This window comes from Astatotilapia calliptera, chromosome 7 (genome assembly GCF_964374335.1).
Source record: "Astatotilapia calliptera chromosome 7, fAstCal68.1, whole genome shotgun sequence".
NCBI classification, from domain to species: Eukaryota; Metazoa; Chordata; class Actinopteri; order Cichliformes; family Cichlidae; genus Astatotilapia; species Astatotilapia calliptera.
Genome location: NC_137428.1, coordinates 34,404,118 through 34,430,122, shown reverse-complemented (window position 1 = coordinate 34,430,122; position 26,005 = coordinate 34,404,118). Strand labels below are relative to the sequence as shown.

The 26,005-nt window shown below is 38.2% G+C and overlaps 1 protein-coding gene across 2 annotated transcripts; it reads right to left on the bottom strand.

The window, feature by feature from the left end:
• Nucleotides 1-6,921: 6,921 nt before the first annotated feature.
• LOC113026005 (cholesterol 7-desaturase nvd) lies at nt 6,922-24,421 on the bottom strand. 2 transcript variants are annotated; one of them, XM_026174355.2, is made up of 7 exons: nt 23,377-24,421; nt 18,316-18,504; nt 15,004-15,182; nt 12,619-12,744; nt 12,382-12,501; nt 11,427-11,603; nt 6,922-9,499 (listed from the first exon to the last, which is right to left on the bottom strand). In XM_026174355.2, the coding sequence occupies exons 1-7, from the start codon at nt 23,780-23,782 to the stop codon at nt 9,338-9,340; spliced, it is 1,359 nt and encodes a 452-aa protein (XP_026030140.2). In that variant the 5' UTR covers nt 23,783-24,421; the 3' UTR covers nt 6,922-9,337. The 2 variants fall into 2 exon arrangements, with proteins under 2 accessions (XP_026030140.2, XP_026030141.2); XM_026174356.2 differs by lacking the exons at nt 6,922-9,499; nt 11,427-11,603 and adding an exon at nt 11,617-11,970.
• Between the last annotated feature and the right edge of the window lie 1,584 nt (nt 24,422-26,005).

Here is a 26,005-nt window from a genome sequence, read left to right as displayed (position 1 = left end):
CCTTCTGTGGAACCAGCATCCAGTTTGGGTTCAGGAGAAAGACCCTCTCTGCTTTTAAGATTAGACTTGAGCTTGTTTATGCTGCTACAGGCTCGGGCTGCTGGGTGACTTTCCATGATACACCGAGCATTTCTTCTCTACTCCCACGTTTTAGTGCGTATGCATTTATCTGCCACTATTGCATGTCATTCAATTCTATCTGCTCTCTCCTGCAGTTTGCATTTTTACCAGTCTGTTGCTCGTGGTCAGCCTGTGTGCTGTCCCTTTTTTTCCTTTTCCTTTTCCCCTCACCCACCAACCACAGCAGATGGCTGCCCCTCCCAGAGCCAGAGGTCTGTGCCTGTGCTTGCTTGTAGAGAATTGACTGATCCTTGGGGTTTTCTCTCTAATATTGTTTGTTGGTTTTTAAAATAAGTTTAAAGGGCGGTATGTATCAAGGTCCATATAAATACCATGACCCAAGGATTCACAGTAGCCTTTTTAATGACATGATTAGTGTTACAATCTTTACCTGTTAGTGGTTTTATTGTTGTGGATGATAGGTGTATGTACACCCACATAAGTCTTTACACTGCTGTACACACAAAGCAGTACTCTGAACGAATTTGAAACATGTTTCTTCATCACACTATTCCCAGTTGCTATTCAGTTCACACAACTTTCATAACAACATTAATCTTTAAAGAACAGGAGCTCAATGTATATATGTTTTATAAAATATAGGATGTTTTTCAAATTAAAATCCTTTGGGTTTCCCAAAATCCAAAAATCTTTAGTTATTACTGAACAGTGACACATTTTTAACAAAAATAGTGGCAAAAAAAAATAATAACCACAAAAAAATGACTGGAGGCAGAGGAAGGAAACATCCCCATAGGTAACAAATCAATACCGTAGCTCCAAAGGGAGAAATCTTTTTGTAGTCATAAACCTTTCAAGAAAAGAGAATTACTATGAATTATTGACAGACTAGTGTGTTAGAGTCCAGGATTTTTGGTACATAGTGTCCCTCTGGAGCTCAGCCTGGACAGATCCATTTTCAGACATCGTTTTCCAAATTGAGGCGAGTAAACAAAAAGCCTGACCGCATACTGCTTTCAGTGTGTCTGCCACATATTTAAGAGCAAATGATCAAAGCACTGACAATTGAAAGAAACAATAACGTTGAACAAAACATCTAATGATTATTCTTCCAGTCTTGGTGTTGCTGCCACAGCCAGTTACTGTTAATCTCACCACTTATTGTACGGCCCTGATGGCATGAAGGCCTCTTATTAGATGAACCCTCCTGTGTCTCTTTTCCAGCCCACTCATCCACAATGCTAACACATCAATAAAGCCGGACAAGTCTGCTCTGCAGCAATTATATAACAAGTTGTTTTGTGTGTTGCTGGAGCAGCTCAACACAGTTTCATAAAGACTCCCCAGCTCAGCGAGGCCATTGCAAGAAGTGCATGCAGCCGAGCACACAAAGAGCATCACAGGCGTTTAAACATAGTATGAAGCTTTCCTCACATATGTGAAAATCCACGTGGAAGTGTACGCACATGTACACACTCCCCGAGTTCACACTTTAAGCCACCCACCCACACAGATGTAACACAGACCCATACAACACCAACACTGTCCTCTGCACTGTGAGGAAAGGATATTTTGTGCGTATATGGGTGTGTGTATGTGTCTGTTTTAAAGCCAGAATGAAACAAAAATGCTTATCATTAAAATCACACGAATACACGAAAGGAGTTACAGGAGGACAACTACTGCTAAATAAATAAATAAATATTTAATTAGATGCAACAAATATAACAGTAAAATAAATTAGGCATCAATTAAAATAAAATGTGACATATGTTGATATCCCTTATTCATTTTTATTTTTCATTAAATGTTCTACTTATTTACCTTCCCACTTCATTTTCATTTATGTATGAGAGTAAAATACAAAGTGAATATGCAAAGTAAAATACTCTGCAAAGGTCTTGAGTCACCTCTTATTTCTGTATATTTTGCAAGTAAAATGGGAAATAGGTGCAGCAGCTTATTGAAACGTGCAAATGTACATGGAAATACAGTTTACAAGGGAAAGACACAGGTTGTACAATTCTAACAAGTTCGAAAATACATTGAAGGACATTCAAAGCTCTTCTCTGGGTATTGGCTGCCTTGTCAGGACACTGCTTCAAAAATGTCGAGCTCCAGCCACTGGGGAGGCCAATCCATGACCAATTCAGTGATCCGAGTTTGGGATCATTGTCATGTTGAAAAATGAAGCTGTTGCCAATCTGACACTTTCTAGATGGTATTTCATGGTGTTGCATTCATATAGTAACTGCATCAATTTGACAAGGTCACCAGCACCGCAGGCTGAACTGCTGCCCCAAAGTGTGACATAGCCTCTTCTATTTTTTATTTTTTACAGATTGCTGCAGATAAAACTATCAGAATAAGCGACATACAGAGAAATAGAGGAAGGAACTGAGGGAAATAAAATTTAATTTAGGGAGCTGAAGCTAAATAAAAGTCAAGAAATTGAAAACTAACACTAGGACAGTAAACAGTCTAAACAAGAATCTACAACTCCATTTAATCAGAACCCTCATTGTACTAGAATAAGAATGAAAACATGAGCCAAAATGCAAGACTACAAAACAAAATCTGGAAAACCATGACATGAAAGGAGAAATGAAAGACTTAACAGCATCACAAGAACTCAACATTTCTACAAAGATAGCAAAATCTGAACCCACAATTCAACCAAGCAAATAGGCTATATGAATCAACACTTAAAATAACAGAAAACCCAGTCAAAATCTCAAACTCAATAATACAACAAAGAACTAAAAATGACACCAAATCCAGGACCATCTTCAGCCACTTACAGCCGCGCTTATGAGAATAAAACCTTTCTTGCTATAGTGTCATCTATACTCGCGTTATATCTTCAAAGTGCTTTTAAATGACAAATCTCTCATTTATGAAACCCATAAAGAGGAAATGAAGCGGAAGACAGAAACCGATGTCGCACTTGAACTCCTACATGCTTTAGCGCATGACTCCGTGTGGCAGTGTTTCACGAGAGCATTTTTCAGAACACATTTGCTCTGACGTGAACATGTCGAAGCTGAATGCTGCGAAGAACCATAAATGAGAAGTGATGGAGCAGCATTTTGCAGAACACAATTGTCTGTAGAAGTTGGACGCTTTTAATATGGCGCCCACATTATCTGATTGAAGCGAGACGTGAAATAGGTCCTGCTCTGATGTTTCTTTGATATAAACAGAGCCAGTGAGGCCTTTGAAATGGGTCGCCTAAATGAGTCATCTGCAGATGGATGCTTGCCTATCTGATGCGTTTCTCATGTAGTGTGAAGTCCTTGCATAAATTATAGATGTGTGAGCCCACTCGGTGCTCGCTCGCTTGTCCTGATGCCGAGCTGAAGCATTGATGCTGCAGAGAACACAGAGACTCTTACGAATTTTAGATTCCAGCTCTGCTCCTAACATGCTGCAAAGCCCTGTGTGAGGGCTCAGAGTTGGATCGATATGGATCAATGTTTTTGTTACACATTAGAGAGGCCTGCTTGCTCCAAATTTGTGATTCTAAAACGGAGACAGTCCACCAAGTCAGGAGAGAATCGGGATAAGGAAAACAAGCATTCATGTTATTACAGACTCAAGAGAAGAAAGAGATATGCTATTTCATGTAAATTATAAGGAAAAACACATCAATCAAGGGAAAACTTTATTACATGATAATACATTTTGAAGCAGGTGACACTATCTGTCAAGCTATCCATTGTGGTAAAGCCCTTATGATTAAAAGGAGTAGCCGAAAGTAGCTTTTTATAACATTTGACATCATTTGAGAACTGTATTTTGGCTGACACCCAAAGAGGATAGCAATTTGTAATCATGGCCAAATCTTATTGATGTGCCACCCACCTAAAAATTACTGCATAACAAGTATCTTCCCACATGACAAGGACTCCTTTCAACCTCCTGCAGCCCAGCCAAATACTGCATGCACAAATCTGAAATAGCCAGTGCTTACTGGTTTGTGAGTCCTGTTTTGAAACCTTGAGCTGAGCATTTAAGCTCTTATAATTTAGTTTTTTTCTGTTTTGTAAGAGGGGAATCTGACTGAAAAACAGCACAATTACATGCTTGATCACATTGTAGCTCCAAAACATAACCTACATTTAATTTACTTTATACGGTACCATAATTTTGAAAATGAAATTCGTGCTGTATTAATTAAGACTTGAAGCTAGAAACTGAATTCATAACCTAAAATGATCATTTTTCAATAAAATCACACATTTATTCAGCAGAAGGGACAATTTTCCATAAACATCTATAAACTGCTTTCCTTTTTGCAACCAAAGGAATCACTTTGCCATTGCCTTTATGATTTAGAGGGAACATCAAGCTTTTATACACAGTTTATGAGCCAATCACACTGTAAAAACGTCTTTAAAATGTCGAGCAACATTTTGAGGAATATGACAGAGTGGTGACAAAGATCCTAAAGCACTGGTCCTGCTTCTGGGGCAGAACATGTTTTTCTTCAACTGGTCCCATGTGGGAACTCACAGGACTCAAAAATTGTCCAGCTTCTACACATTTCATTACATCAGTGCCCATGAATATGAGGCAGACAAAGTGCTTAAAGTGTACAGAATAAAGCACTTTATGAATCTATGATCGAATGAGGCTTGTAGTCTAGATTACTTTGAGTGGTGACCGTAGAAAAGCTCCATTTAACTGCCAGTCCAGTCCATTACAGCACACCCCCAGATGCCCTCTGTCCATGTTTCAGTGGGTCAAAGCCATTTCAGGAGGCAGCCTGACATTTTCCACTGTTTGAAATGTTATGAAAAAATACCAGGTAATGGAAACTGTGAAAGTCAGGACACGATAGGGAAGATAAAAAAAATGTTAGGATAAAAGTACAAAGTTTAAAAAAAAACAAAGTTGGGTGGACAAACTTTTGCACATCACAACTGATGTTTGAAACACCGACTTCTGCAAGGTTTTATTTTGTTTTTTAACAGTTCACTTGAAAAATCAAGATAATACACACATTTTCCACAGATACATAGAAACAAATCTTTGAGTGCAAGTACATCTACTACAAAGCATAATAATAAAAAGAAAAGAAAAACAGGCTTAAATTGTAGGGACAGGTTTCCTTCATGTGCAGTTGGAAAGGAGATCAAGCTGGGTTTTTTGTTGCTAATAATATGCAGCAGTAACAGCACAGAACATCCTAGATGTTGTAATGAGAAATAGGTCAATATGAGACCCAGAAAGATAAGATAGGAGTTTTGATTCAAAGTCAAACCTCTGTTATCTGTAGCACCAAATCCTGCAAAGCTGTGTCACTCTTCAAAGAAAACAAGAGTCAGGAGGTTGACAAGCTGACAGCAGATTGGATGCTTTCAGTTTTAGAGATATTTTAAATGTGGCGTAAGATGAACTATTACAGTGGTAAAACGTAATTCTTCATGCAGACCTCCAGTTGACATTATTTAGGAGTCAAGTGAACTTGTGCCATCTATAAATTGGAAATCTATTTAGAATAAAGAGCTGTGCACCATGAATTTGAAGACAATAAGTGAGGTTTATCAATCAACAGGAACAGGTGACATCTGAAATCTGGAGAAGAAAAGATAAATGTCCATGCTCCCTCGTTAATGTGGGAAAAGCCAGAGGAATATATTTCAAATGTCAATCAAAGCGCATGAGAAATATCTCACTGCCAGGTCACACTTAGAACTCATTCATCTAAAATATGGACAGCATTTTAAGTGGGAGGACCATGTACAGAAAACAGCCCAGCATTACCAGTAGGAGGAGCAGGAAGCACAGGAAGTACCTGGCTCTCAGTACTTCAACCAGACAGGAATGGTTACAGCAGTATCCGCATATATTTCTGCATGTGTCAGCCTCCAGCTGCCTCTCCAGAGTGAAACAACATAACAGTGGTGCTGGCGCAGGCTGAAGTTCAGGACCTGAACTGATGCTGAGGGCCGGTCCGGGTTCATATGTGCCGTGACTGTAAGACTCCTCCTGAAGTCTCCAAATCTCCCACTCAGGGAAAGGGGTGGTCTGTCGACAGAAGGGGCACTGAAGCCGGCTGGTGTCCTTGGCCCGGCTCATGATGGCATCTGTACAGCGGTGACATATTTTGTGGTTGCAGTTGAGTAAGGTGACACTGTGATCGCCGCGCGAGTCGAACAGCTCGCTGCAGATGGGGCACTCGTGCCGACTGCTGTCACTGCACAAACTCCTGACACTTTCACTGCAGCCTGGCTGATCCCTGCCAGCCAATTCCAGCTCTTGTGGAACAGATGTCTTTTGGTCAGTCCCATCTGTCGCTGTTTGTGCGCCTGCTTTGTGATTCTTGTCACTGCTGTCCTGATGTTTGTACCCAAGCAGAGGCTTTATCACTGAGTCGCTTACATCTTCTGTTTTTTCTCCGTTGGATTTGTATACTTCTCTGAAATAAGCTTCCTCTGTAGATGACTGTTGATCTTCTTCCAGTGTAATAACACCTTCCTCCTCAGTGTCAAACACTTTTGCTTCAGCCATCCTTCATTAATAAGATTTTAATACAGGCAACACAGCTCTAGCACAAAGTCGACTATGGCAAGTCTACTTTCTTCCTGCACTAAGCGGGCCAATTACTGATGTAATGCTTTAGTATAAGGAGAGCAACACAGTTTTCCCACCTCTAACTGAGATAAGAAAAGTACATTCGCAGATAAGGAGTGCTAAGAAATAATGTGCACCTCAGAGAAGTGCCACTGGCCAAGAAGAACAGTGAACATTTCAGCATTATGCTCAATTTAACATACTAACATATTCACTGCAACTGAAAGCTTTTGCCGGTTCACAAATGCATGAGTAAGCACATTAGAGCATAAGGGACAGATTTATTCTTCATATTTATACAAACATCACATCTGCAGATTAGACAGGCACAAAGCACATGTTAAAACTGAGAAGGTAGGAAGCAGTTTATCTGATATTTTAACAACTATTGTGCTTTAACATTGCTGCTTGTTTGCTTTGAAATGTGTCTTCTCTCATCTAATGCAATCCAACAGAAATTAAAAGTGCAGAAAGCCACATCGGCAAATGCAATAAGACATTATTATAACCTTTATACAGTTAAACACCATAGTGTGTAGTAAAGACTCCTCACAGTACTGCAGTCATCAGTGATTACATTGGGAACATATGCCCAGATTAATTAAACACCCAAGTGTAATATTCTATATAATATAATAATAATAATATAATATAAGTATAAATATTAGCATTCTATGTATTAGAGCTATCTGCTTTCACAATCTTAAAAAATATCCTAAATTTAATTGAGCATCAGTGTCTTATCACATTAAAACAAATGTGCAGCAGCAAGCATTTGTGACAGTGCATTATAAATTGCAATTATCAAATCACACCGATATGATCACTTCATCATTTGCAATGCATTATATATATGAACAATTATTTTCTTAAAAAAAAACAATGAATATTTCAATGCCTGCTATAATCATGATTTGCATATCAACAAAGAATCACATGAGCACATGTAGGTGGAAAAGGTCAGAGCTGCTTGCAGAGCTCCATTTCACCTCCGTGTGTTTGTCTAACAGCTGTTTGTTGTCCTCTTCTCTCTCACTGAAAAAAATGACTGCATGCTAACTGTCCAGGAATAAACAACAAGCAGCAGTTCTGGCACGAGCATTTAGTAGGTGTAAGGTTTTCTCAGATGTTTATGGGAACCAAGTCATCATATGAATGACATAATATTTCACAAAACTGGAGTCATAAAGAATCATTTGTAGCCATACAACCAACAAGCAGATGATGACATGGGTCCTACTAAGCAGGACAAGCAGTACCTTGGAAAACTGTGCAAATATGTAGCCAGAGCAAGTAGTGTTGTTTTGAAGGGAAATAGCACACAGACCAAAAACTGATTTGTTTTCAAGCAGCAGCTTCCAAGACAAAGAAATGTAGAACAAAATGTAAAAACCTGCAATTCTGAGCTCCAAAAATAAATAGATTCCCATAGACATTGAAGCTAAAATGCCTGGATTTATGACACATACTTTTGGCCTGTTGCTAAATTTTATTTTGGTCTCTATCAAATATTCATCTTAATGACAACTGTATGGAGGGTGCAAATATTTTTGTTCTGAGGCTTAATGTTATGCGAACACAGGTGACCATAACTGCTAGATGTCTACCTGGCTTCACCTTAGCTAATTCGAGTCATCTCATCGAACCTCTGATAGTTCAGTTTAATGCTAATGCTAGCAAGGTTGGTTAGCAAGTTGCTTCTATGGACAACACAGGTGTAATGCACACACCTTAAAGTGCTACAAAATAAAGGCAGAAACCTTTTTTTTTTTTTTTAAATCAGGCTGTAAACAAGGTTTCAACACAGGAGTCTGTAGGGATTGAATTATGTTTGGAGCCAGCCTCAAGTGGCCACTAGAGGTATTGCAGTTGTTGACACATTGCATTGCCTTCGTCTCCAACTTCAGAGGCTTCCTCTTGGTTGAAAAATAAAATAAAATAAAATAAGACTTAAAAATTGTTACATGGTCCTTTTAAGTTGTCGTGTCACACCACTGAAACAAAGAGACTGTTGTCAGCTGGCTGCTGAGTAACCTGAGAAATCATTTAAAAAACAAACACGCCTGCTCTTACACCTGCAGGTCAAACACAGCCAAGGTTGAGTACACATTAAAGATGTAAATTTACAGTGTGAGGCATAAGAGCATAACAGGGGAGAAGAAGTAATAACTGCATTCTGAGGCAGAAGAAGGAAGCCTTTCCTATGATCTCAAACTACAGGCAGACTAAAAAACAACAAAACAGAGAAAGTCCCTTAGTCAAGAGCAAATATTGGGATATCTATGTATATGTTTCACAGTTTATGTTATAGATAGTTGGCCTGATGCAGAGTAAAACAGTTTTGACAATCAAACAGTCAATAGGGGATTTCTGGTGTCAGGGTATTGGTTGTTTAGATGTTTGTGAAATCTCAGTGGCACTTCAGGCATTTTATAAGGCTGGAAAGTAAAATTACACACATCAAAAATACCCCAAAAAGAGGTCTTTAACAAGACAAGGTTTGAGTCCTTTACAAAAAAATGCATATCTAAATTGCTTAAACTTGCCAGGCTTCTTGGCTCCCCTTTTCATCAGCAACAAATACAAATGATTGGTGAACGCCTTCGTCCAAAGCGTCAGATTAATGTACTCTGACCTGATAATCTCTGCTTAAATCTCCTCTTGTGGTTCGGGGAGGTCAAAAGTCCAACTTGTCACGCTGGTACTGCAGCCGTGGGCTGTTCTCACTGTAGAACTGACTGAACCAGCGCCTGTGTTTTTGGATGGCTGAATCTTCCTTTACAAGAAGAGGCTTGGAGACATACTTCTTATTGTTCCAGATCATCACATCACGCTCAAACTGAAGACAAAACAAAAACAAGAGAGAGTCACGGGACAGCACTAAATATCAAACATAATTATAAGATTTTTATACAGTAAAAGTTTTAAGCCTACTTCAAACATTTTTATTTTTAACAATATCCAACTTGTCCTTGATGATAATGAAGCAGCCCAGCTGAATACAATTTGTAAAGGAACAGATTTTCACTGAAGTATAACAAGAATTAAATAATGAAAACTATACTGGTGTCTTTTTGCATTAAATTACAATACTTTATCAGCAGGGGTTTCTTTGTGAAGTGCTGCTCATTAAATGTCACTCCATAGTAACTCCGTCAGCTGCTGACATTTCAGTGAGAACGCCCTTCCACTGCTGTCAATACCAAGTGGAGAAAAAAAAATTTAATCTAAAAACATAAGCTTGGAACATGAAACTGTGCAATCATCTTCCTTTATCTTGTGTTTGTTTTTAATTAAACTATGTATCTAGCTAATCAAAGTATTTTGTCTGAATATTTTTAGAAAATCTTAATGGAGGACAAGTCTAGACATTTTAAGAACCAGACAACTTTTCCCAAAGTATTTTGAGCCTACTATTATTTCTTGTTAAAGTGCAACTATGTGTCTTTATCACCAAGCTAATTATCAGGTTTAATGAGGATTATTCACACCTTATCCGTGACTGTGGTGTTACTTCTCGTGATAATGTGGAGGCTGAATTTAATCAAAGGCAGAGTGGGAGGTTAATGTGCACAGTGATCTCTCCAAGTTAGAGCAGCACTGGGGTATATCTCACTAATAAATAGCAATAAATTGCAGTTTTGATATATGAAATGAAAGATAAACAACAAAAGTTTAAATGTGATGGAACAAACCAGTGAATAATAGCCCACCCATTGACTAAAAGATGGGGGGGAAACCCTTGTTTGAACAAACTATGGGTGTTAGATGAGAGTAAGTGGGGCATGCAAGGCAAGCAGTGCTTGCCAAGTGAAATCTAGAAAATGGACAATAAAAGTGAACTAAAAGGAAAGCGATCTCTCACCTTACAATTTAGTATTTGGTCCTATAAAGAATCGTTCCTTGTTTGCATCCATCCTGTAAGTTACTGCCATCTTTTGGCCAAAAGTACCTACTGTCTCTGGAAGCTCAACTTAAATATAGTTTCTGTCATTTTCACAGGGGGATTTGTAACCCAGTATCAAAGACTGCAGCTGGGGAAGCTGAGATAGGAGCTGCATTTCACTGATGTGAGATCAGTTATTAGTTCTTATACATTATTATACACATGTCCACACACATGTGAAAACAAGAGGGAACATTTGCTACTAAGCAATCAAAGTGCAGGTAAGTTGTCTCTTATCACTTTGGCTAACATGTGTGACGTAGAGGAAAGTTGAAGATATTAAGGCTCAGTGCAGCAAGATATAGAAGATAATAAAAGTCATCCAGGACAAAATCATTAAAAATCCTATATGTTTTAATCAGCTCCAATCTGTCATGTTAGTGGAACAGTGTTGGATCTGTTTTGTTTTGTGTCTATTTTGGGGGAGGGGATCATCTTCTTTGCTTGCCTTTCAGCAAAAGCCATTATATGATACTGCCTTAAACTTAGTGAGTTAGAGCAGTTCATCTACTATTTGTAAGGTTGGTGGTTGAATCCCTGGTTGCTCCAGTCTGCCTGCCAAAGTAAAATGCTAAAACCTATGTTATTCCTGATGTGTTCATTGGAGTATGAATGTAAGATAGAAAGAACTTTGACATAGAAACAAGTGCTTGTGTTAAAGGGCAAATGAGCCTCAATGAGTTCTCAAGTACAACACAAAAGTGCCATATAAGAGCCAATCCATTTATCAGATAGATAGATAAGGGTCAAATGATGGAAGCATAAATTATATGTAAACAAGCCTGTGTTATAGTTATCATAAAAGATAATGGTACTGCACCTGAATGCACTCCACTTTGAGGATGAACTTGGGCACCACAGGTGGGATATTAGACTGATAGAAAATGGTGTGAGTGACACACTGCAACAGAGGCTCCACAGGAGTCACACAATGCATGATTACACCCCGGCCCAAGAAAGTTTGGTCAAACAGCAGAAATACTATTCCTGGGCCAACCTGAAAGATAAACATGTAATATTAGCACAATTTAAAGTTTTCAACTTTTCCTGATAAGCATATCTATACACTTAGGGTTCATTCATTTAGTCAGATTCACTAGCAGTTACTGTAGTAAAAATGTATTTTGCATCATTTAACATCAAGCCTTATTTCCAGATAATTAAATGCCAAAAAAGCATCAGTCTGTTCATGAGAAATTAATGCTTGAAAAACACATTTACATGCATGGTTAAGCTCAATAATGCCTGCCTCTCATATTATATTGCTGCCGATCTCCCACTGCTGGCCACAGTAAACATATCCTGCTTCCAACATTTGTGTTGCGTGTAAATGATCCAGCTCCCTCTGCAGCCTTGTGGTTAACCTAGGGAAATTAGTGGTTTCAGGCTACACTTGCATATCATTTTTTTACTCACGCAGCAAGGCAAAAAGTCACACTGTGCTGTGTTTTTTGCTTAAGCAAAAACGACCATTTTTCTCAGGCTGATCAGGCCAGTGATGTTCGACATTAGAGATTACAGGAAGCTTTGTCAAACCCGGTTTTGTTACAATGCCGACAGCAAACTGTACTGTTACTGCACTGTGAAACATAATGTTTATTGTTGAAATGTACTTCTCATCCAATTTAAAAGGACGCTTACAGATCTAGCATGATTTATTTTGGTTATATCTAGTTTGAATAAAATTTATAGACAAGACCAGTGATTTGTGCCAGTTTAATGTACAATCAATCATAGGGAATTGTTTAAAAAATGGCATTCCTGGTGTACTGTACCTGTCTCGCCACAACAGAAACATCCAGAAGAGGCCAGTGGCATCCAAACACTCTAAGTGCATGTTTCACAAACATCTGAGAACAATGCTTGTTAGGCTCTGACTCTGGTTTCCAGTCAACCTTCAAGACACACAGTGAAAAACAGTGTCAAAATCAAAAGTTGCAGGTATAACAGCGAACATATTCACCTTAGTGGATAACGGGAACATCAAATTTAGTTTAGTGTTTCCAGTTTACCTTCCAGTCATGTTGCACAAATTCCCAGATTTTGCTATTGGTGTAACGTAGATCTGCTCCACTGAGCATGCTTGGAGTGTGAAGGTGCGACAAGTGAGCTATGTCCGCTGCATTTTCTGGAATCTCCTACACAGAAGAGAAGACAACTAGTTATTAGCAAAAAAAATAAAATGCTAGCATGTGGTATATTGTTTCTGTCTGTTGATTTCTAAGATACATGTAAAGTCCCTTAAATATATTCAAAGATTGCAAGAAAGAACATGTATTGACTATACTGCATGAAATGCATAAATGCCTTGCTGTCATGTTTTGGCTGTGTGCAGGCAAGAGAAGGACCCAAATGCAAAACTCACTGAGACAAAAATGAACTCAAAACACTGCTTTATTGCAGGCTTGGAAAGGAAACAAAGAACAAATAGAAATTGAGAAAACTACAACTAAATCATACATGAAAACACAGGGCGACTAACACAGCTATGATGGAGTACGTAACACTGACAAAACACAGGGCTTAAATAATGAGCCACAGGAGGAGAGCACAGCTGGGAGTAATTACGCAGGATGAGACAAGGGAAGCAAAACTAGAAACATTAACATAGGACAGACTGTAAAAGTAAAAAAGGAAACACACTGACTGTCTCAAAACATGTAAACTTAGCCGACTGTGGAGACAGAACAACGGCTGTGTCCCAATTCAGGGTCTGCACGCTTGAAGTACGCATTTTAAGTGTGATTACGTCACCGCCACGCAATGACGGCTGTCCCAATTCGAAGTGTACTTCAAATGCATACTTCAAATGCGCCGTCGATTTCCCCAAATATCAAGTGTGGTCCGGTGCACGCTTCGTGGTCCCATATATCCCACAATTCATAGCGCGGCGGTGGGTGTGGATAATTTTGCCGCAAAATACGGCAGAAGGGAGCGGCCTAAGAGTGAACTGTCAATAGTAAGTACTCAATATGACGTCACTTATTTATGTGCGAATGTTTAATAACGAAGAACATTAAAACATTGCTGTTGCCCACATGTCGGCAAAGTTATGTGACATTAGTGATGTTTGTACTTTCAGCCTCTACATATATATATATATATATATATATATATATATATATATATATATATATATATATATATATATATATATATATATCTCATAATAATGTGACAATACTATAATATTGGTCATATTATATTTACATTACCACAGTGAGATGACTTTAGTCTCATGAACAACAAGAGCTAATTGTTATTTACTAACTACTCTTGAACTGACTGTTCAGTACAGAAATGAAGCCCAACAATCATGTTTTACAGTCCCGTGGTCTCAGCCTCAGATACTCAACTAATCAAAGTTATGTCATGACAAAAATGAATCACCAACAAAACATTTTTTCTCCTTCATTTATGTCATACTATCTTGCGTTTCTTGCGGTTAGTATCATGGTTGCTAGGCAACCTGAACAGCGCAACGAAGGCCAGACCGTCCCATTTCACAAGCCTCTCACTTCCGCACTACTCGTACTTATAGTACGCACTGTACGTAGTACGCGTAGTGCGCGTACTTCAAGCGTGCAGACCCTGAATTGGGACACAGCCATAGAGACGTGAAACATGGGACAGAAAGGCACAGTAGACATAATGACGCCACAGGGAAAGAGTAAAACAAAACACAGAAGCACAGGACCTCTTTCAAAATAAAATAGGAAACAATGAAACATGACATGACTACATGAACTTAACAACATAAGAAACAGACGTGAAACACATAAAGGATAAGGGAGACTTAACACAAGGGTTGAAACCACAAGGGGAATATAATAAGCAAATGAACATAGAAAACCTAATGAGCTTAAACATACACTATAAACATCAAAATGAACTAAAACCCAAAACGCTGGGTCATAAGACCCAGGATCGTGACACCTTAGTATACTCTAGAGATATCTTAGTATTAGCACAAGTGTTGTTTTAGGGAGATGAAAAGCTTGTAGCTTTGCTTCTGATCAGAACCAATCTGAATAAATATCAACAATGCATGGTTCATTGCAGTGTGTGAGGAGTGACCATGAAAAGGAAACTGATGCTAAATTGAAGGTAACTGATGTACAGATGGATATAGAAACACTACCCTAAAGACAGTGTACACTACTGACATACAAATCATTAGAAGATAGATTAGTTTTTTGTCACAACATACATTTTATTTATAGAGTGACTTGGAATTCCTTATGGAAGCTTGCTTCTGCCACTGAAAAACATTATGTCATTATATTTTTAATATCTTTATATCTTTTTGTCACCTATCTCTAATAGGTGACAAACAGAGAAGATACAAGAGAAGATACAAGTTTCCATACATTTCCACTCAGATGTATGAACCATACCTGTATATGAGCATTAATAAAATGCTCAGTTCTCCCCCGATAGACCCACTCATCATTTGTGATCTCCGGCTGCTCAGGGACGATCCACTGAGGTCCTTCTCCATCACAGTGAAACCAAACCAAGATTTGCTTGTTGACCTCACAGCTGGGCCAGCTGCGCACGCTGGCAAAATCAGGCACTGATGGACAAATGAAACCCCAGACTAAATCACAACCCCTTTAACCCTCTACTGCATGACTTTTTAATTTTGGGGGAAAAAAATATTTCTCCCTATTTTGGGGGAGCTTTAGGATCCCTAATAATATATCAATCATAAAATTTGACACCCTGCCCCCCCCTAAACAGATATTAGTTTGTTGCTTCAAGGCAACACTGTGCAACAAAGGTAGTAAAATGCCAAGTTATTCTATAATAAGTTGTATTAGTACAACAAGGATGAACACATAAATAAACAATGTAAACATTTCACAAAACAATAAAACACCAAAATACATCCAACATTTGACCCTAACCCCATGCACGTGCGCGCGCGCACACACGTTGTGTTTCCATCACTTTTGGGGACGTTACATTAACTTACATTAATTTCCTGGACACTTATCCTGACTCTACCCATCACAAGTCCCTGCCTGAACCTTACCCTAACCCTGACTCAAGCCTTCACCCTAAAATTGAATGATTTACCTTGCAATTTGTCCCCATAAAGTAGGCGAGACCTCACAATATGAGTGTGTAAACAAATTTGTGTCCCCACAACAATAAGTAATACGTGACCACACACACTGACACCCACACAGCAATATTGGTATGGCAGGGATCAGGCCCACACAATATGCTTACACAGGACCCGAGGGAAGCTCGGAAAGCTAAGCAGAAGTTATTTGGAGAGGAGTGGACTGCCGTTGGTTGAAAAGAGAGGTAAAAAAAAAAAACTTAAGTGGTGTGGAAACATTATGGCTTCGCGGAGTCAGACGTGGATCAAGTAGACACAGTGTGTAAACTTTGCTATGGTGTCGTAGCTGCACCACAGAGCAACACTGCAAAGTTCACATTTTTCATTTATTTCTTATATTGCAAACATTTGCGCTGTTATCAGTATTTGCACACTATTTTATATTATTTTTTAAAGTCATTATTCAATACATTGTTATTGTTAAACCTTTAACCCTTTAAGACCTACCATAGAACCAAGTTCGCCAGAGCTTATATTATATTTTTACATGCTGTGGAGCCATTTTTGGGAGCATTTCAAGTTGCTATACATCAATACAACCATTATAGCCCAACCTTTAATAATATGTCTGCATTAGGTGCATAGTAATTACATAAATTGCAAAAAAGTGCAATAAACTACAAAAAAATTGAAAATCGTTTTTGTTTTTTTAACATATATTTCTAGTTAGAGAAATTTAAGAGGCTTATCCCTCAAAACTGTAAATACAAAAAAGTTACACAAACTAGTTTCCCACCACAGGAAATTTATTTTGAGTGTCTTCATAGTTTTATTTTTGAAATACACCAATTTTTATATACTGCAGGAAAAACGAAAATAAATATTATAGTGCAAATTTGCAAAATAACAGCATATGCATCAAAATAAACTATTTCCAGCAGTGCAATATGAGTCCTAAGCATCCCAGAAACGACACAGAAAGTCATAAAGTCAAACATAACTTTTTAAAACACATAACAAGTAAAACACAAGCTCATAAGGTCCCGATCGTAAAAAACTACATTTCCGCAAAATGACGTCACTTCCGGTTTCGGGCAGGTCATGCGGTCATGTGATAGTTCGCGCTGATGGACGTAGGAAGTGTTACAAACAGCTGATGGATCGGCGAAGCGTGTTTCTGGAATATCATGTTTTTGTTGCTGCAAGTGATTTTTATGCAGTTTTTGCAAAGCTATATGTGGAAGGAAACCGTGACCTAGGACAAGCTGATGGCATAAGATGTAAGTACAACTCCTCCAGTTTCATATGCAAAAAAAATTATTGCGCTAGCTTACGTGGTTGCAGAGCTACCGGGATTTAAAAGTAGTTACGCAAAACAGAGCGTGCCCGCTCCGATCGGCTGTAAAGGGTTAAAGCCGGTCAGAGCAGCATGCTCATTTTGTGTAACTATTTTTAAATCCCTGTAGAACCTGAACGCTAAGCTAGCACAATAAATTTTTTTCCATATGAAACCAGAGGAGTTGTACGTACTTCTTATGCCATCAGCTTGTCCTCGGTCACGGTTTCCTTCCACATATAGCTTTGCAAAAATTGCATAAAAAGAGCTTGCAGGAACAAAAACATAATATTCCAGAAACACGCTTTGACGATCCGATCATGAACTTCCCACATTGAACAAGACGCCAACGCGAACTATCGCAAGTGACGTCGTTTTTGCGGAAAATGTAGTTTTTTACTTGTAGGCCTTAGAACTCGAATTGCACTGCTGGAAATAGTTTATTTTGATGCACATGCACATTCTTTGCAAATTTGCATCATAGGATTGTTTTTTTGTTTTTCCTGCAGTATATAAAAATTGCTGTATCTCCAAAAATAAAACTATGAAGACACTCAAAATAAATTTCCTGTTGTTGTAAACTATTTTTTGCAACTTTTTTGTATTTAAAGTTTTGAGGGATAAACCTCTTAAATTTCTCCAAGTAGAAATATATGTAAAAACAAAAACGATTTTCAATTTTTTTGTAGTTTATTGCACTTTTTTGCAATTAATGTAGTTACTATGGACTTAATGCATACACATTTTTAAAATATGGGCTATAACAGTTGTATTGATGTATAGCAACTTGAAATGCTCCCACAAATGGCACTACAGCATGTAAAAAAATAATATAAGCTCTGGCGGACGAAATAAATATCGTCAAATAATCGTGATCTCAATTTCAGTGAAAATAATCGTGATTATCATTTTTGCCATAATCGAGCAGCCCTACACCCATGTCAGTTAACATCTGACCAATAACATCCAATAACCAATAATCATAACCAATCCAATCCAATAACTAATAACTGACCAATAACATCTGACCCTGGTCTGTTTACTTCTAAGTTTATATAATATTTTAAGCCATTGGCTAAGCATATTCATGCACATCTGAAGATTAAACTGCCATCAGTTTCAGATTTGGACCTAATATTTATGAAGGCTTTAAATGTCTTCTCATTACAAATCGCAATGAAATGTTCAGTAACTTGCTTTCTTTATGTAGGTTTTCTAAAATAGTGATTTTTGTTTCTTAGCGAGCATATTATCCAAACATTCAAGGTTACTTAGAACTGTGACATAACAATATTATAATACCTTTTTCTGCATAGGGAATCTTCACACATACACCATTATCCCCCTGAAACTGCCATCCATGAAATGGACACTCGATGCAGTTCCCAAACACCCGTCCACCCACAGCAAGGTTGGCACCCAGGTGAGGGCAGTAGGCATCCACCACATAGGCCTTTCCATCGTGGCCCCGAAACACTGCCACCTGCTCACCTATGATTATAAGCAGAGAAAGGTTTTAATACTGGGTTTGTGAACTGTCACTAATGGGCCATAGTGGATAACAGTACTGTGCAAACTGTAGTTTTTGTACAGTTTTATCCAAACCAGACCAGTGTTTGCATATTTATTGTACAGTTCAAGAGAAAGGAAAAACAAACGTGCATTCTTTGCAGCATATTCCCTTTTCCCCGCTTCTTAGTATGTTCCTTAGTGCCCTACTTGGAGCAATATAGCTAATTATAGACAGCACTTATTAACGAAGAAACACACAAATTTTCCAAGAAACAACCCAACCCATACACAGAATTAGTAATTATTATGCCAGATTTTACATTTTATAATGCACAACTTTGTGTTTCTTAAATTATTCCATTAACAATTAATGCCACCCATAGAAGATTTGTATGATCTTTGAAATGATTCTGATGAGCTTTATTTTGTTTGTTGAAACAAAATCAAATGCAGTTGCATCAGAATTACTGCGGCACAAAATTTTAAATGGAACGGTGCACACCTATTATGGTCAAATGGCGTTCCTAGTGGAGGTCTTCTTGGAAAGTGCTTCCTGTGGTGCATGTCTAAATTGACACAAGATCAGAAGATCTCTTCCTACTGTCTTTGCTGGATTTTTAGCTGAGCTTTCGATCTGTCGTGCTCAGACAGCACTCAGGTTGGTGCAAGCTGAGCAACTGTAGTATAGAGTGACAGCTGAGCAAGCTCTACTAGTGATTAGTCAGGGTACTAAAAGAATCTGAGACACCAAATAATCCAGATGAAGGGTGACACAGCACTGCACTGCTGCCCCCAGACTGTTGGGAGAGCAGAATTTAACGACACTACAGAGAACTGCACGGTGGAAAAGACACACTCAGCAGAATTTAATATGTGAATGCATTACTGCAGAGAAAAGTTAGGAGGGAGACACAGCAGGATGCAGATCCTGAATGGGTGCCAATCTTTTTTTGGGTCAAAAGAATTTGGGGGAGTAAAATGTCAGGGGCTACAGGGAGAACTGAACCTAGAAGATATAGTGAGGAAGAAAGCGGAAAAGAGAAGTTAGAAAAATAAAATATATCCAGTGTGAATTATGGGTAGAGAAATGTGTATGTTATCTAGAGAAAAACAATCTGTATGCTTCTTATTATGTTTTCCAACATGCTGACACACCCTGGTGGGTTTCTGGCAACTTCTCAAATTGGCAACCACTGCTCTGCATCACACTTGCAGTGTGTAGGAGGTCTAATAACCTGCCACACTTGTACTCACAGTAAGATTCCCAACGTGTAGAAAAACCAATCAGTCAACATGCATCTACTTGAGAAAACTTTTAGCTACAAAACCTTTCAATTGCTTATCTTTTTTTAGCATATATACTTTCCAAATTCTCTTCAAAGCCTCTTTCACTCGTTACCTCCAGCTTTTTGATATCTTTATGTTTGCAAACCTTGCAACCTTGCAATTGCTTCTTTTTCTTATGTTATAGACATGAAAAAAAAAAGTGTTTTTGTTTTTTAAAGATGATTTAAATGTACCAGATAGTGTTGGTTGTTGTTGTTTGTTTTTCGAAATAAAGGCACCCAGTTAATCAAATGAAATGAAATATTTTCAAAATAAACCTCAAGGCAGCTTTAGGGAATCAGCATATCTGAAGCTATAGTTATATCATTCAAATATCAAAATATGGAGCTCCTTATGACATGTGAGCTTTCAATGTGTGTTTTCAAAACAAAATTTTTTCAAAATACTGTTTTTAAAAATATTGCCTTTTTTTACTATACTATACAGTTTAAAATGTTTTATTTTTATTTTCAACTGTCATGATTGTTTTCATGTATTTTCCAGTGAAACATAAAAGTTCATTCCCTTTTTTGAAGGAATGCCATTCAACTCAGTTATTTTCGTTTTGTTTTTGTGCAACAACTTTTTCAAATTTGTGCTTTACCTGGATTAATTCTAATGATCTTTTTAGCAATGCAATGCATTTAAGTTGGTTCAGCAAATTGACTTGGGATTTAAGTATTCTAGCAATACAAGCTAATGCGATGGAAATGCATCTTGTAGTTTGTAACGTGATTCTCTGTTATGGACAGGGTTAAAAAATAATTGCACAGTCACAACGTGTTTGATCATTTCTGATATTGGTGTTATGGTATCCCTTTTAGTTACTAGTCCCATAAACATATACAGAGTGCCAGTCATAGAAACTATGATGTCAGTTCACTTTTGGGTGCAGTTCAACTAGAGGCGACACTCTCTTCTGATAAAACATGTTTACAAAGGATAAATATAACAGATGTAAGGGGATTACTTAAATCACAGCAGACAGCATTGGAATGTATAAAATGTCTGTGGTGGTTGATATCAGGTGGTGTTTCAAATTGGCGTGAAATGAAAATAGTAGCTGCTATAACGTGGCTTTGTTATGGTGCTGATTTTTTTTTTTTACTTTCTAGTTTCTAGAGGGAGAAATAAATCTGAATCTCATTTAAATATGAGATTCCAGCTTTATTCCTCCCTCTTTGTTTCCTAGCTTCATTGTTTTCTTGGCCTTAGTGTGTTTCCACGTTTAGGTTTCAAGTTGTTGTAGTTTTCAGTTTCCTTTGTACTCTGTGTTTTGCATTTGTTCAATCCTGCCATCAGCCTTTAATAAATAGCTTTCTTTTGTTCATCTCAGTCCGCCTGCCTTCACACTCACGCAGGCCTGGGACATACCTAGCCCTTGAGCACGGTGTATTTCTACAATGCCAAACCCTCATACAAATCTAAAAATGCAATGATCTAGTAAATGAGTCGTTCTATAAATACAGAACGAACAAACAAATGAAAAGGTCTCCACGAACATTAATGAAGATTGCATTAATAAACTACAGCTCCACCTTGATGTGAAGACCAGTAGATTGCTTTGCTAACTCTGATTGTAAGATCCAATAAAATGTATACTGACGTGAAAGGTTGTATTTGGTGAAGTCAGTTGGTGGAGACTTTTGTAGCACAACAGCCTAACTCAACTGTTGTTCGATGATGTTTGCTTTTCCTTTATGAAGGGTGTTGCAGACAGGGCAGGAACACAGGATTACAGTATGTTGCTAACTTGTGTAACTCACTTAAAGAGCAATTGATGAAAAGATGACTGTTATTTACAACTGTGAGCTGAATCCACAAGAGCAAGTCTCACTTTTTACCGGTGGATATCTTTTCCAGGTGTGAAATCCTCTCATACACTGTTTGTTTGTCATTTACTGAAAGCTATGTGACAGAAACCTAAAAAGCCCGACAGGCTCTTTGAAACCCTTTTGAACTCAAACTCAAAGAAACTCTCTGAAGAGATCAAACAGTCCCACCACATATCAACATGAGAAGCACAAATCTGTAAGTGAAACACAACAGCGGTTGAATCAATACACATAAACTTTAGGCCATCAGTGATGAGACCGTCTTGTTGTTGATCACAGAAAAACCTGATGCAGGAGATCAAAGGGGTCAGCTAGTGCTCACACATCAAACCTTATCATTAAAGACAGATCTTAATAATAAAATGTGATGTAATAATAAACAAGTGTTGGATTAGAAAAAGAATAAACACTAGATATTCAAATGAAGAGTTCTTGCAAGTTACCAGAATGATAAAAAACAATTATAAAACAAACCTAAGGCTCTAGAAAATGTGCATTCATTAAAGTTTTCTTCTCTAATTCTCTAATCAAGAAAATTATTAACGCATTAATTAATGAAGAAACTAGCTCTTATTTCAAAGCACTAATGTTGCCGTGAAGTAATTAACATCAGTAATGGCAACACTGTGTCTCCAAGGCGCCTTCAAACCAAACATGCAGGTGAAGCTTGAACCTTTGTGTAAAAGAAAAAATGTTACTAAGCACCATAATGCACAACCGTTTTCTTAACAAAGGCCTGGCCAACGTGTTGAAATGCTTTTACATTCCCTGAATTCCAAAAATATTGTAATGTGAGCTTGTTTCGTCTGTCTTGGCAACAGTCCTACCTGGATGAGATAGCAAACATCTGGGTTGCTGGAAAGGTGGCAAACAACTAAAAGGTCTGACAATAATGTTACTTGCTGTGCTTCAATAAGTATCACACTTATTCTTTTACACACCTGGAAATGAAAGTTTAAATAATTCTGTGTCGGGCACTTGTAACACTTACCTGACTGCTTGAAAAGAAATTCAGCTTATCCCTCATGATGGGGGCAAACTGAATTTGGTGCATTTATACTTTACCCCATACTGTACCCCACACTTTCACCATGCACCCAGAAAACAACCAGCAATTTGTTTACTCATTCAAAAATGCAGTTTTGACAAAAATAACTAACCATTAACAACTATCCATTATTAAAATTATGTCAGCCATAAATTATGTGGAAAAGCCCTGCAGATGGAATTTCTGATATTGTTGAAAGGCATGCATAGCCGAATAAACACCTGTAAAAATAAGCCTACATATAAGCCTACAAAGCTCAGTCTAATCACTCAATCAAACTTTGAGTTAAACTTTAACAGTCACGAAGGGTCATTACATCATTGTCCAATTTCCAAAGTCCAAAGTAAGCTGCTAGCACACATTTAATATCCCCCAAACTTTTATTGAACACATATATAGCCTAATTTTAAGTTTACAGCTTTAAATGACTCTTTAACTTGCTGCAACTCTGTTAATAAACACGTTGTCTAGTCAGCCTGCCCGTATACCAGCATCTGATTTATTTATTTTTTGCTAATTACAACTGCTGGTGCTTTTTGTTTCTTTTACTTAGCATTTGCACACCATATACTGTAACGTAACTGTGTTTCTTCTGTTATTCCCTGTTAAGAGCAGTGATCCAACCACCACTATGCATCGTACCTAGAATAGACACACTTTTGACCTCGCCCCTCTGCAGCATGTGTGAGTCCAGGACTCGGTACCAGCCGTTTGGGTAAACCGGTGGGAGCTCCCCGATTTTCCTCCTGCGCCTGGCGTCGTTGGCTGCCTGCGCTTTGGTGCGACCGTCCTCCTCGACGTATCCCACGTCTTCGGGCGACCTGAGCAGTTCCAGAGGACTGAAGAGCTGCCGGTACAGCCAGCCTATAGCGAAGAAAAGAACACCGACGGAGAAGCAAAAGAAGGCCCGGGCTGGGGCACCGCGTAAGCCCATTTCGCTCCATATCGGGTACCAGCTGCCCACAGAGCCCAGCGGATCTCCACCTTGTGTGATAAGCATTGCACCCACTCCCAGCCCGATGACGGCAGCTGCCTTCGCGTTGGACATGTCTGAGTCTCTAACTTGCAGACTGTCACGGTCACTTTATAACGAACACCGGGCACTTTGGACACAGACCAACATTTTTTTTAAGCCACACCCGGGCCGACTACAGTGTACATAAACGCAGAAGTGGGATGGCCATTTCATAGTGAAATCGACTTTCTCTCTTGAGGACTAATGTTTAACATTAAATCCTTCAATCCTTTTTTATGTTTGGCGTGTAGATGAGAAAATTACACACACACACACACACGAACACATATACATATATGTACATATATATGTATGTTTCATGACTACAAGACAAGAGACAAAGTATCTCCCCCTCTGTTATGTAAATTGATGTGTGCCAGTGTATGAGTGTATTATAATTAACATTAAATATGTTTTTATTAATAATAATTTATTTATACTTAAATGTTATATTGGCAGGATTCTACAATGTTATCTGAAACATGATTAGACTCGTGTGCTGTAAACGCCCTCTAGTGGCCTTTGTAATAAGAATCATGTCAAAAGTCAAGTTAACCCTCTGAGTGAGGCGTCACTGGTGATGAGACCCAACGCTACAAACAATCTTAACAGTAGTTAAGTTCTAGTTTGAAGAAAAGCTTTTTGAAAAAAGAATAAACTGAAATAGTTTATGATGCATGCAATTTAGAACAATTATTTTTCACGTTCTCTCATTGCCAAGACTTGGGGAAAATAATTTAAAGATGATCATCTATGATAAAGATTTTAGATTTAATCAAAATATCACTGATCTGATCCTATAGTTAAAACTAACTACAAGAAAACAAATTATATTATATGTGACAACTTAGATCTTGTTAGTATTGGTTGGTGGGCCTTTGTTCCTACTCAGTCCTCACAGATTCCCATCTAATATACGAAATGACATAGCATATTTGGGAGCCTTGACAATACAAATTTCCAGAGGTGGGACCAAGTCATTGTTTTGCAAGTCTCAAGTAAGTCTCAAGTCTTTATCCTCAAGTCACAAGTCAAGTCTCAAGTAAAGTCAAGCAAGTCAGAGTCAAGTCGTAAGTCAAGACAGACAACTTTCAAGTCAAGTCCCAAGTCCGAAACTTTGAATTTCAAGTCCTTTCAAGTCTTTTTTGTAAAAACAATGTTGCAGTTATATGTTAGGTGTAAATAATAGACCATGTGTTCTCTCTTTTTTTTAAAAATCTGTATTTATCTCATCACCTGATGAAACAAGTAACTTACAAAATATGCACAAACAAATTCTGAAATTGCACCTTGTACAGGTCAATTAAACTTTGCTGGAAGAACAGTCTTCCTCTAAATTACAAATTCACAGAACAAACATTCAGTGAAAAATGCAAAAGCAGAAGCAGATTTCCTTATGTACAAAACAATGAACCATCGCAGTAAATTTAGTGCAGTGTGATTAGCTTGTCCTCTCTCTCTCATCTAATATATATATATATATATATATATATATATATATATATGAACAATGAACAAGAATGTGCAAGAATGTGCACTTTAACTATTTCAGTTAACTATTAACTATTCTGCATTGCATTTCCAAAAGACCGAATTGGCCAAAAGTCTGTCAGTCATTTGTGCACGATGAGGCCGTAGAATGATGCCACCATAGCTGAAAACTCGCTCCACAGGAGCACTACATGCAGGTACTACCAAAACTCTGGTGGCCACATGAAACAGAGAAGGAAGAGTCTGCATGTTCATTGCCCAGAACAAGAGGGCGTTCTGTCCATCAGCAATATCCAGGTAGTGACTTAGCTGTAGAGCTGGACTCTTCCCCACATCCTTCTTCTGCCTCTTACAGTAAGCAGCAAAGAGTCCTCCATCTTCACAGGCCTCTTGGTGTTCCTCACCAGGAGTGACAGGTTGCTCTGACTTTGCAGGATCTGCCGCATCTTGCAGGATCAGATCTGGCAAAACAAATTAACAACAGCAAAAGAGCCTTTATTACAATTTTAGACAAAAAAATACAGAAAAAATATAAACTATATTCAATCTTTACCTTTAACTTTCTGTGTCATCTCTGTCTTTATGTCACACTGCCCAACACATGGTGTTCCACCCACAACAGAGAAAATGCTGGATCCAAAGCAGCTGCTTTAAGGTACACTGGATCTGAAAAGGGGGCAGTGATCCCATCTTCTGCTCTAGCCATTCGCACATTGATAAAGATTCCAAGAAATCTTTTGTTCAAAGATGCTTGAAGGCTCCTGA

Bases quoted from the DNA above. Each gene is read 5' to 3' on its own strand.
- LOC113026005 (XM_026174355.2), bottom strand. From the start codon at position 23,782: ATGTCCAACGCGAAGGCAGCTGCCGTCATCGGGCTGGGAGTGGGTGCA. The intron at 12,502-12,618 runs GTAAACTGGAAA...TGTGTCTTGAAG, and splicing joins TTGTGCAACATGACTGGAAG to GTTGACTGGAAACCAGAGTC. The intron at 11,604-12,381 runs GTACAGTACACC...TTTATCTTTCAG, and splicing joins TTTCTGTTGTGGCGAGACAG to GTTGGCCCAGGAATAGTATT.